At 34.5% G+C, this 13069-nt stretch overlaps 1 protein-coding gene across 8 annotated transcripts in view; it reads left to right on the top strand.

Annotated features, from left to right (window-relative positions):
* CSPP1 (centrosome and spindle pole associated protein 1) overlaps window positions 1-13069 on the top strand; it is a 60194-nt gene that overhangs the window by 30034 nt on the left and 17091 nt on the right. For 7 of the 8 annotated variants that reach the window (XM_041473780.1, XM_041473782.1, XM_041473779.1 and 4 more), the window contains 9 exons: window positions 217-335; window positions 1345-1423; window positions 1766-1886; window positions 3928-4063; window positions 6074-6220; window positions 8350-8462; window positions 9636-9785; window positions 11004-11150; window positions 11886-11990. In XM_041473780.1, the coding sequence (XP_041329714.1) occupies window positions 217-335; window positions 1345-1423; window positions 1766-1886; window positions 3928-4063; window positions 6074-6220; window positions 8350-8462; window positions 9636-9785; window positions 11004-11150; window positions 11886-11990 (1117 nt within the window). The remainder of the gene's footprint in view (window positions 1-216; window positions 336-1344; window positions 1424-1765; window positions 1887-3927; window positions 4064-6073; window positions 6221-8349; window positions 8463-9635; window positions 9786-11003; window positions 11151-11885; window positions 11991-13069) is intronic. The other variant, XM_041473781.1, reaches the window with a different exon arrangement.

Raw genomic sequence — 13069 nt, 5'->3', positions numbered from 1 at the left:
TCCCTGCTGAGACTCATTGCATCTTGTTTCTGCATGCCACTAATGAGAGGTCTTCAGCTGAACTAAATCTAGGGTTTTTCTGTAATGAATTCTCTTTCTATCCCTGTCCCTGCTCCATTCTCTTTCCCTCCCTCTCCTTTTCTCCTCCCCCCACTTCTGATGATATCTTTTCAGTTGTACAACAAACCAAGGAGTTGTGTCCCTTTTTTCTTTAAGGCTTGCACCATTGCCACCGCCTCCAGCACCAGTTTTGACAGACAACTATAAAACACCTTATGATGACGCTTATTACTTTTATGGGGCTAGGAATCCTTTGGATCCTGCTCTGGCATACTGTAAGTTGATGATTTTAGGTGGCTTGGTTCTAAGTGTGAATCATATGACTGCTTGTGATCTAGTTAAATGAGGAACAATGTAGAACTTGTAACAGCAAACTAAACCCATTTTTAAGATGTGTATTGAATGAAAAGGGTTTTTTTTTCAATACTGTTTTTGAATGAAGTAATTTTCTCCAGCAATAAAAAGGGCTGTGACTTCCTGAAATCTTGTTCATCACTTGAACAAGCTCTAGTCTCAGATTTTTTGCTGTTACTCCTCTCAGATAATTTTCTTTATAATATTGATAATTAAAACATTATTTCCTAAAATCACTTAAATAATAATTAATTACATGTTTAGGTGATGTTACAATTTCAGATATAATTATCAATACTTTAAAGATATTTATTAATACATTAAATGTATTAAAATAATGTATGTAGTGGTCTACTTTTATATTTTAAGAACTCCTTTTTCTGTCCTTTGCTTCATTATGATTTCATGATTGAAACTATTGTGATTTGTGTAGGGAGGGACTGGATTATGTGGTTGTTTTTCTCTTTTTTCTTTTTTTCTTTTTTTTTTTTTTTACTTTTTTGGAGAAAAAACCAGAAATACTTTAAAATTTTTTGTGCTATTTTCATAAAAAAGGTAAAGGAGAAAAAAAATTAGAAAAATAACTGTTTTACTAGTTGATTTGAATGACATTTGGAAAGAATGAGGATGTGTCACCATTAAGCGAGTAATTTAAATTTGTTATTTGATGTAGAATATGTTAATGAAGTAATTTGTAAAATGTAAAGGGATTTAGTTGAATTTAAGAAATAGATTTGTACCTTGGCATTGTATTTCTTGCTTTAGAGGGTATTAAGAGTTAGCTAAGTTTGTTATAGAAGCTGAGAGTTCTGTATGTTCTATACTCACAGAGTTTGAGTGGTGAACTCTCTTCTTTTAGATAATGACAAATATTTATATTTGAGCATTCAAAATTTAAAAAATGGTTTGTTTTGGATTTTTACTGTGCAGATGGTACAGGTATGATGGGAATGCAACCCACGCCTAGTCTGGATCCTCCTTTAGGCCAAGTTCCAGTAGAGCAGCCCATGTAAGTATTATCTAATTTCATATTCTTTGTGTATATTTATCTGTATTGATACTTTTTTTTTGTGTTGGTAATATTTTGCTGAGAACAGATATGCCATTGAAATAAAATGTGTTAAAGACAACTTTTCAAACTTCTAATTGAGGATTCCTATCCAGATAATAAAAGAATAATTCAGTGAACTACTATTTTCATATGGATTTAAGAAAATGTTTGGGATTATAAACTGCCAGGCTATGGGAAACAACAGCTTTTAAATACTTCAGGAAGGGATTTACAAACATTTTTTACCCTACTCTGGACCCTGTGGTGTTTTTCTTTTATATGTGTGATTTTTCAATTTAGGAGTAACATTGGGCAGAGGAACACAGGAGACAGACAAAGAAGCATAGGAGTGTATTCTGAAGAAAAAACAAAGCCTTCCAAAGAGGCAACATTATCTTATCAGCAAGAATTACAGCAGCAGGTACTGAGTGATAAAGCTTCTCACTCTTCATTCTTTTATTTTTTTGACATATAATGGTTGTAACTATAGTACTCTTTCAGAGACTTCCATGTAGTTTACTAATGAAGGGCTTTTTGACTCTCCTTCCTTTCATCACTTCCTTCCTCTGACCCTACTTTAGCTCATTTCAGCTCTTCAGGTGGACAGTAAGCTCTCCAAAATCTTTGTCAAAGGCAGAGAGAATGTTAAGAATCTTACAGCAAACAGATCAGTTCCAGGCATGTAGCTTTATATAATCATTTTTATGAACATAAGAACCTGCATCTTAAAAGGAATGGCTTGTATTGCTCTGATATTCTATTATGTCTATAATTATTAGGAACAGTCTAATTTCTGTAAGTTCTTCATGATCATTTGGACAGTTATTCAAATGTTTGCCTCATTTTTGTTTCAGGTGTGTTTGTAGGTGGTGTCTTACTTCTTTTTAGCTTCTCTTTTGATAGACTAGGCAAATTTTTTGGGTCTTCTGTTCCAGTAGACATCTGAGTCCTATACTCACTTCAGTGGCCTTTTGCTGCTGCACCTCGTGGGAGTTTATAGTTATAAAATGTATTTCACCATGATGAAACATGTTACTTTTGCAGAAATTTTCCTAGAACCCAGTTCAGGGGCAGTGAACATTTTCTTATCTTATTTTTTAATGTATTTCCTTGGTAGAGGTAAATAATACCTGTAAAAATACTGTAGTTCTAATTATGTTTGTGTATAAGGGAGAAAGGAAAGGCTGTCAACCAAGGGAAAATAAAGAATAGAATAACCATTTAGGAAGAGTGTCAGATACTGTACATGTGGTTGTCTGAAGGCATTCAGAGAAGTTCTCTTTTCTCACTATAGTCCTAAGTATTACCTTCCTATATGAGAGACTGCACAATTTAACGTAAAAATCTAATAAATATGGCATGATACAGTCTTTCATAGTTGTTATGGTTGAAAGCAGTTAGGATATTCTTCTTTTTGCTATAGATAAGCCTGACTGATGAATTTTGTAAACAGTTGAAGGGGCTAGATGGATCTTTGTTTACTCATTATATCTCTTATGGAGTTGTGATTACTTGATGAAGGGATATTAAAAAATCATAGAGTGGCTTAGGTTGAAAGCGAGCTTAAAAATCATCTAGTTCCAACCCCACTGCCATGGACACCTTCCACTAGACCATGCTGTGTGACCTCCCCATCCAATATGACCTTGAACACCTCAGGGGATGGGGCATCCACAACTTCTATGGGCAACTTGTTCCAATGCCTCACCACCCTCGTTGTGTTTTATCTAATTATATTTATCTAATGAAATGTTTTCCTAATGCACATGAGAAATAAACTTAAGAAAAATACATTAATATATTTCAAATACATAAATAGTTAATATTTTAAAAGTTTTGAGTAAAAGATGGACTTTTTAACAGCTGTTCACTTTATAAATTTTATAAGTTAGGAGACTTAATTCCATGAATGATTTTGAAGAAAAACAAGAATGAAGCATGTGAACATCCCTATGTTACATACATAGATCATAGTGAATAACCACTGAAAACTATTTTATGAATGATTATAGAATTGTGTAGCATTCTTTTAAGGCATTTACTATTTGGAGTCATCTCCAGTCTACGTTTTGGTTAAACAAAACATAGCAGATTGAGAGAAGTAAGTGCAGTAATATTGTAGAATTTTGCCTTTTTAATTTTCAGCCAGTATAAACATCTGTATTAAAGATCCAAAGATATGGAACTTTTGATCTAGTGCAAATGTCACATGTGGACATTGCTGGAACTTGGCAGTTTTATGATGTGTAGGATGTTTCTCTGATTATGCACAACTGGACGAGGGTGTTTTGACAACAGAATGCAATGCACTGTCTGCAGTATAGATGGTGAACTTTGGCTTTGCTTGCTGTAGATGAGGGAAATAGATAATAACAGCATTCAGTATTCTCTGTTAACTTTTTATTAAACTTCTACTTAATGTGATATTATTGTGGAACTAATTTTGGCTGGTTTGTTTTTAGATAAGAGAGAGAGAAGAGCGACGCAGACAAGAGCGAGAAGAGAAGGAGAAGTTAGAAGCAGAAATGAAGAATTACAATCCCTGGGGAAGAGGTGGTGGTGGTGCTCCTCTCAAAGATGCAGAAGGAAATCTGATAAGTATGTTTGTGAAAATTATGGGTTGTCTTTTCAAGACTGATGTTTTCTTGCTCTCGTAAGGGCTTTATTCAGCCATATTATTCCTTGTTTGGTAACACTGGTAGCCCGTGACAAATAAGACTTGTTTCAAGGAGATGCACTCCAGGAATAATTAAGTTATTATTTTGATTTCTGTAGAATCATTCAAAGAGTACAATCCAAACAAAATGGGAAACACAGGATATGTCAACTATAAGTGAAGACACAATGCAGTTGTAAAGGGAGAAGGAGGAAAACAAGCTGTCAGAATCATTTGCAATACAAATATGCTAAAGTCTGTTGTGAAGATTTTTATTTAAGCATGTCCTAGGAACAGGTTTTTAGTTTTTTGGGTTTTTTTTTTTTTTTTTTTTTTTTTTAATTATTTCTAGGCTTAGAAATCTCTATTTGTGGTATGAAAAATGGAAATGGGTTTATATAAATATACAAAGCTGAGTGGAATATTTATACTTCCCAAAGTAACACTGCTGGTAAATGGTTATATCAAGTGCACTGAGCAGTAATGTTTTTTAAAGCTTACTTTTTACCAAGTGGTGTTTTATACAAGATGGGAGTAGTGAGCTGGAAAGTAGCTATGATCCAGGTTGTTCATCTACCCTTGCAGTAAATTGTTAAATATTTACTGGGTAACAGTTTATATACAAAAGTGATTAATTTTAGTTATAGTTTAGTTTAGTTTTAGTATGACACCTGATCAACATATGTCAAAATTAATAATATATTTTGAGAGTAGTGAGCAAAGTTGAAATGCTTTTTAAAGATTTTGTGGCCAAATTAAAAGTTTAGAAGCTTGTATTAAGGATCCAAGCTTGTGTTTATCCTTAGGGCAGATAGAGGCTTTCATACTGCCTGAACTCAGGCGCTGCATTTATGTGTTTGGCTTCTTCCTCTAGGCTTCAACAGTGGTGTGACTGGAAGTGTAAAGGTCTCATACTGGCCTGAGCTCTGCACATAACTGCTGAGAAGTTTATCTCTGTAAATGAGAAACCAAGACAGAGAAGCTTCTTACCCTGTTTTTCTGAATTAAATATGTAAAATACTTTTCCCACCATAGCTTGGCAGCATGATGGATAAGCTATGAGTCAAGTGTCATGAGAGGAGATGCTTTCTGGCGTGTCTTTTTTTATGTGGTGTGACTTGTCATTTTATCCTCTCAAGAATGCCTGTAAATAGCTTTTGAGACTGATATATGCAAAGGTTGCTTTACAGGGAGGCATGAAATTTAAAGTTCTCGGAATCTGTGTGCTTAAGTGACTACAGTAATTCATAATTATCAAAAACACTGTTTCAAAAGGTAATCTGAAAATTTTGCAGTGCTTTTTTGTTTTGAAATGAGCCTTCTAAGTGTAGTATGGAAACATTTCAAAATCAGCTGAAATTAACATCTTTAATCAGGCACCATGTAAATTTTGATGAAAATGTTGCATAATGTTGATTTGCTTACATATTGAAATATGCACCTGGATTATTACTGAAGACATGAAGACCAAAATATGCTTCAGTGCTTCAATTGCACTTATTTCCCTCAACAGTAATTAGAGAGATTCAGCACTTAAAATATCAATACTAAACTCAAAAATATCTTACAGCTTTAAGGAGATAGAAGAAAGGTTTCTAAATATCTGCTTGTCAACACAAACTTGACAGTCAATTTTGTCTTTGAGTTCTTTATCTTTCCGATTAATAGCATTTTAAGGCAGGGGAGAAGGGAGGTTTGTTGTGAAGAATCATTCCTGACAAAAGAAAAGTGACAAAATGACTCTTTTAATCTTTTAGTTAATAGTACCTTATTATTAGAATCTCATCCTTAGCCTCTGTATTCTTGTCTTTGCCTGAATTTTTTGTTCCCATAGCTGATATGCTCAGGAGAAGTGGAATCTGGTCAAAACCCCCTGTATTTTGGAGAATCTACAGTGAATATGTCTTTATGAGATTAAAACACCATAAACAGTTATTTCCCCTTTCCTTTAGCGGACTTGAATGTCATGCACAAGCGGAATGGAGAGGCATATCATAATCCAGAGGCAAGACTATATGAAGATAAAAGGGCTATTGTTGACCTAAATTTGGCCTCCTCAAGACCTGAGAACTCAGAAGCATCTACAAATAAAATAGCAGGTTTCTAAGAATACTGTATTACTCCTCTAACTATCCATAAGTCTTAGTGATCAAAATTCCATAGTTCTTTTCCTCTTTCTGGTAGTCCTTTGATAGTGTTAGTGCTGTCTACCTGTGAAGTCAGTACCATGCTTCTTTTCCAAATTTCTTCATTGCTGTCACTGTACTCTTAAAATCTTATCTGTCTTGTCAGTAATGATAACTAAAGCTGTTTTAGCCCTGAAGAGTCAGGATCAGTATATTAGTTTTCCAGATTTGGTGTTTTTTAGTTAAATCTTTGTACGTGTTTGTCTTCTTTTTAAATGACACAGTAAAATACAGCTGTGTACTAGGTGAGACTGTGGAATAAAAGGAGTTCTTCAGGTATGATGTTAGAAGTTAAGGTGAGATTGGTACAGTAACTAGCTTAACAAATTCTAAAAAGTTGCAGGTAGATTGGGTACATATGGAGTCCTGTGCACTGCCTCCAAGTTCTAAGGATTTTGATTTATTTTCATATTTTAAAACTAATGCATTTTTATCTTCTTACATTTTTTGAGACATCTAAATGAGAGCACTGTGGTGCTCCAGACCTGTCCCTAGTTTAGCATGGGCAAAGGCCAGGATTGGTGATGGTCTTCTCAACTCAGCTTAGATGCTACTTTTCCTTATCTTGTTTGAATTGTTGCACTTCTTAATAAAGAATTTCATAGTATTACAATATACAGGTTGTATATTTTACCATTTAGTAAGAAGTGAAACAGGAAGGCTGTTAAAGTAATAATGTTAAACAGCCAAGAAGCCCCTGTTTAGATCACTTATTTTGGGATCAGAAGGTGGAGCACATCAGTGATGGGATCTTTATAGTCTTGCACCTTGAATTTAATCAGCCATGTAGTAGAGTGGCTTTGTGTATGTTTTGGTGGGTTTGGTTACTTGGTTTTGTGGGATTTTTTTTGGTACACTGCTCTGTTAAAAGAGGAACCTGCAGGATAGTAGCTGGTACACAGCAGGCATTTTCCTTGATACTTTCACAGTAACTTGTCTGTCTTGCACCCATGCCTTCTAAATGATGTACAAAATTTATTCTGCTTTTTGATATGGAAGTATCTCCATCATGAAAGAGCCACATGTAAATTTAGTTCTATTTTGGAAGGATTCAAGCATTGCTTCCATGTAAGGAAAAATAATCTCAAAGTGTACTCCTTGGTATGCAAACACATGCTCCTAAGGCTAGGCTGTAGCAGTAAACATGTGCATTCCTATGGGAATACTTTAATGTGTTATTTATGCTTTCATCTGACTTGGGTGTTACCATGTAGGGAAATGTAATGTTCATCTCAGCTCAGTAGAGCTATTGCTCTTGCACATCTTTGAGGCACTATCCTTCAGAACAGACATGATATGAGTGAAGAACATGCTGCATGAGCTGCAAAGTTAACACAACCCACTCTGCTTTTCCTTTACTTCCTTTCTTTCTCCTCTGCTTCTTGTAGGGATTCTGTTCTGCAAAACCTGCTCTGTGTGGTATCTGAATTAATCCTCCTATCTAGAGCTTTGGGGATGGTATGGTTATGTCGTGGTCGTAACTCAGGGCTAAAGGAAACCTGACACTTCAAACTTTATAGTACAGAAAACATTTTATAGTGATAGAATTCAGATTTCTGACTGCTTAGAATTTTATTTGCCAGTCTGGGGCTTTGCTTTTTGTAGCATCCTTTGCTATTTTGTGTAAATATTTGTTATGTTAGGATGCTCTGTTTTTAAAGAGTGAATAAACCTGAGGAACAGAACTGTATGTTCTGAGTAAAAGGAATTGCATGCAGTAAAGCTACAAGTTGTAAAGTATTTGCTATTCTAATTAATTTTCAGGTGATGTTCTTAGATACTAAGCTGCAGATTGAACGGTAGAATAGGTGACTTTAGTAGGTGTTATTTTGTAGAAATGCAGCTCACTCGGATGGTGTTAAACAGTTAAAACCTGGCAATTATTGCAGGCAGAAAATGTAAGAACTCTCAAGCCCTGTTATAGCCTTGAGTTACGACTGCCATAAGCTTCCTTTTGAACCAAGTGTCTCAGATTCCCCCTTCCTCATTCTGGCTTCCTGTCTTAAGTTTGTTTGTTATCTGTAACCTTTCCCCTCCCTTAGGTATTACATTTGCACAGGCCTCTCCTTTTGCTCGAGGTAATGTGTTTGGTGAACCTCCATCTCCAGAGCAGCTTAAGCGACAGGAATCCTACAAGAACTTCCTGCGTCTACAGGTGAATGCATGTGCCAGATACCATTCCGTGAAATGAATTGTAAAGAGAGGGTTTACATGCAGAGTAAATCATCACTGCCCACCAAAGACCTTACCTGTGCTATCACAGCCAATTCTGCACACAAGAGGTGTACTATAAGCTACATACTATAGAGTTTCTTGGATTTTGGCTTACATAGTACCATCACTTAGACAAGCATTTCTTAATAGTTGGCTTCTTTAATCTAGGCTTTTTTTTTTTTTTTTTTTTTTTTTTTTTTTTTTTTTTTTTTTTTTTTTTTTTTTTTTTAAGTACAGCTCTCTAAATATAATATTGAGTTCTGAAACTGTGCATAGAGTAAAGGTTTGCATACATAAATGACTACAGAAACCAAGGTGTTTGCCCTTGCAGGTCTACATGACAAAAATGCACATTCATCAAAATGAAATGGTGATCAGTCACAGTGTAGTTATTTATTGATGGTATATAAAACCTGGTTGTTCCTTAACCAGCTTATGTCTTCTGTCCATAATATTTCACATTTAATCTTATGCTGCATTAATTAAATATCAGTGAAATTAAATACCATTATCGAGGAAATAATAGATAATTTAAGAGACTACTAAAGTCACACAGTGTTTGATGTGGATCTCTTGAAAAGAAAAGATCAAGAGTTTTTTTCCATGCACAGGGCTGCCAAATAGAGTAAAGAATGGGCAGATCTTTTGCTTCAGTAAGTCAGCACTTTGTCTAATAATACTGCAGTTGTGGAATGGAAAAAGATAATTACCATATCTTTTTGGTTTCCCATCTTCTATTATTTAATCAATGAATAGAAGTGTTACTCCACCACATCTTGAATAGAGCAAGTGTTAGGAAATACTCTGGTTTTACTAGTATTGTTTATAAGTAGTTTTCCTGTAGAGGGGTGGCTCTGATGGCCAAAAAGAAATATCTTATTTTAAGGGAATTCTGAAGCTGAAATATAGGACAGGCTCTAGGATTCTTTGTAAAATAGAATCTCAGTTTAAGGGAATTCTGAAGCTGAAATATAGGACAGGCTCTAGGATTCCTTTGGTTGCATCATATAGCTTTTGATTTTGCAAGTAGGTGCTGCAAAAATCATGGTGGTAAATGTTGTTAATCAGATTGTTACTGGCTATTGACAGTTGAATACTTCTTTTGTTTTTTAAGATTGAAGAAAAGAGACGTAGGGAAGAAGCAGAGCGAGAAAAACTTAGAATGGAAGAAGAAAAAGAGGAAAAACGACTTGCAGAGCAGAGGATGAGAATTCAAAAAGCATATGAAGAGGAGCTAGAAGAGAAAAGGAGGAAAGAGGAGGAGGTGTAGTATTTTGATACTTTGACTTCTTTCCATCCTAAACTAACCCTTTGTAATATTTGTTGTGTAGAAGGTAAGCCAAGAAGTGTCCTATGAATTGGTCTTTGATTTTAAATGGTCTGCATTAGTCAGAGGAGAGGTGGAAGATTGTCAGCATTAACTAGCTCATTCTTCTCACTCTTCATGCTGTGCTGCAAACTTGAAGTATTGTTAATTCTTTCAGGAAAAAAACTGTAGTTTTATAAATGACAGTGGTGCCCTCCTTTCTAAAAGAAATTGGTGGTAAGGCCAATAAAAAGCTTTATCAAATTGATGAATTAAAAAAATATCACCCCAGTTTTTGTCTTAAATCTAGTTCTCATAGATTTTTTGGAAAAATGTACCCGTGCAGGAATATTTTGTAAAGACTTTTTTTGAATTGGCAAGGAGAATTTGTTATGGACGAATGCCAAGCACATCTAGTGCATACTTTTCACGGAGGTAAATTCAAACCTATATATTATACCCCTGGATTTAATTCACGGGTAATTCATACCCCAAATTTTTATTTCTTGGGTTTGCATTTTTAAATAGATTTACATTATTTAGAATATAATAAATAATTGTAGGAAGAGCACACAAGGCCATCAGAGAAGGAAGAGCCTTTTAGTGCCCTATGGGATTATGGAAGATAAGATTAGGATGTAGGACTTGAAAATTTCTAAGATGGAACATTTATCTTATATTCTAAATTCTCCTTCCCTAGTATGAGCAGATTAGTTGGATGAGCCTTGTCTTCTGGATACCAGAGCTGCTGTAGCAGAGAGCAGGGAGCTACCTGGTGTCACTGCTATTCACAGTCACACGACTAAAACTGAGAGCAGATGATCATTTCTCTGTGGTCTTGTGATATTGTGGTGCATGTCTGCAGTATGTTTTAATTGAATCCTGATTTTTGGAAATGACTACTACAGTTTAGCCTTAGCTGATGGCAGATCTGGGGTCACAAACTGGTGTTTATAGAAGTTATTAGGAATTCTGTTTCATGATGTTAGCAAAGCCAGGGCTGCTGCTGTTTGATATTTACATGAGATAGACTTTAATTTAGATATTTGAAGTCAGGCTAATGAAATATGCTTTTTTATTTCATACTAATCACTTGGATGTGTAATTTTAACTTCTCAAAAAGAAAGAAAACAGATTATTAATTGAGCTTTTTTTAATGTATTAATTATGTTACAGCGAAGATTGAAAAATAAAGAAGTAATTCAATTAGGTGAAGAAAGGAGAAAAGAGGCAGAAAAACAAGGAAAAGAAAAAGAAGAAAAGCGAGAGGAACAGCTTAGACAATATTTTGAGAAAAAAGAGATGGAAGAGGAAAAGAAGATGGTATGTTTAAGTGACTTTTCCTAGAAAACTTTAAAAAATAACTGGATTTTAAGAAAATCACATGATTTCTTAGACCTCTGCCTTCAGTGTTGTTCCCCTCTGTTTAACAAACTGCAGTATACTTAATGCACAGAGAACAACTGATGGAAAAATCAGTCATACTGCAGTAGAAACTTACCTTGTTGATGAAATTTGCATTAAAAAACAGGAAAAGCAAGATGAATAATCTGTACTCAATTTTTATATCTGCTGTGAAATACTGTGACCTGCATTTGCTGAGGTGTAAATATAAATAAAATTGTTTATTGGAGGACTGGTAGGACTGTTCATCTTAAAAAAAAATAATGTTTTTGGTAATTTAATTATTTTTCCTTTGACCTGGATGATGTAAGAAATCCATCACAGAGAATTCTGATGGACAAAATCTAAGTAAATTTGTACTAAATTTATGTAATTTCTCTAAAATAGACAGATATAAAGAAAATGTCTAGAGGAAAAAAGATATATAACTGAAATATAAATTAAGAAAACACCCTGCAGCATAGAAAAAAAGTATTAAAATTTCTATAGGTAGAAAACAAAAATCACATGAAATAATTTTTGCAGTCATTTTATGCACTTAGGAAAATTTCTTTGTATCAGAGGGAAAACACTAACAAAACTCTGCCTGTCCAAAATAACACTTTATTCAGGAGCTGCAGGGATGTAGTTTCAATCTTGGTTTCCTCCCTGCAGTTGTCACGACAGTCTTCACCCGTCGTTCCCGCTCTGCAGAACAAATCAGTAAGAAAAGAAGAAAGGATTCCCTCTGCTGAGAGCCGTCTGTCTTACTGTGCACAAGTATGTTATAGCACAAGATTGTTAGAGCAAACTTTACTGGTTTATTTAAGAAAGTACTGTGTATTAAATCATGCCAGGTTTTTAAAGTTTGCCACTTTTTACTGCAGTGCCATGGATAACGTGGCATTGCAGTAAAATAAGGCATGGAGACAGCCTTTACATTAATCAGTCTTGGAGCTCTGAAAATTAAAGTTCAATTTTATTTCAAGTATTGAAGATTTTTTTTTTTTTTGGTGGGGTGTTATTTTAGGTTTAAAGTTCAATTTTACTTCAAGTATTGAAGATTTTCTTTTTTTTTTTGGTGGTGTGTTATTTTAGGTTTTTTTCTGCATGTGCATTTTCTGTAGGAATGAGTACCTCATTTTGGAGAGGACATACACTGTCCAGACCCTTACCAGGGGTGTGATGATCTCAAGATTTAGGACAAGAAAGTTTACATATAATCTAGCAGCTCATAATTTTCACTCACAGAAGAACTTCGCTCAGGCATGAAGTTTAATGTTGATTTGTAGCTACTGACATTCTTGTGTAATCTTTATGTTTTTCAAAGTACAAGAAGATTACTCCTAATATGCTTTGCTCTATTCTCTGCATCACAAATGAGTTACAGTAGTGGTTCTGAGACCTCTCATTTCTTTTATTTTATAGTCTTCTCTGGGGCTTTTTTGGCTTTTAAAATAAACTTCTCCTAGAAGAGAGTAGATTAAATAATTGTTTATGATATTTGAATCTCAGGCCATACTTCTGTCTTTCTATTGAGAAAGTGTTTGTTTGTTTTTTACCAACTCTTTGTCTGAACTGAGCTAAATACTTTGTAGTGCAGTTTCAGAGAATATTTTGTGTCACACTTGAAACCATTGCTATCCCTAAATTTCCTAAATGTGAAGAATGCTCTGGAGGTAGGTCAGTTTATTTCTTTAGCAGTACTTGGAATAGATTTGTTTAGATCTCTGAGTAGTGCATTATAGGTATTGTCATAGTAATTTGGATTATACATTGAAAGATCAGATTTAAAAAAACCTTAGGCATTCACAATTTGTAAGGTTACTGTTCTGACTTTCAACTGTTAATGTAAATTA

This window comes from Pyrgilauda ruficollis, unplaced genomic scaffold, assembly GCF_017590135.1.
Source record: "Pyrgilauda ruficollis isolate IOZ18807 unplaced genomic scaffold, ASM1759013v1 scaffold30, whole genome shotgun sequence".
Classification (NCBI taxonomy): Eukaryota; Metazoa; Chordata; class Aves; order Passeriformes; family Passeridae; genus Pyrgilauda; species Pyrgilauda ruficollis.
Note: the sequence above shows the minus strand (reverse complement) of the source record. Positions and strands in the feature narration are given on the sequence as shown.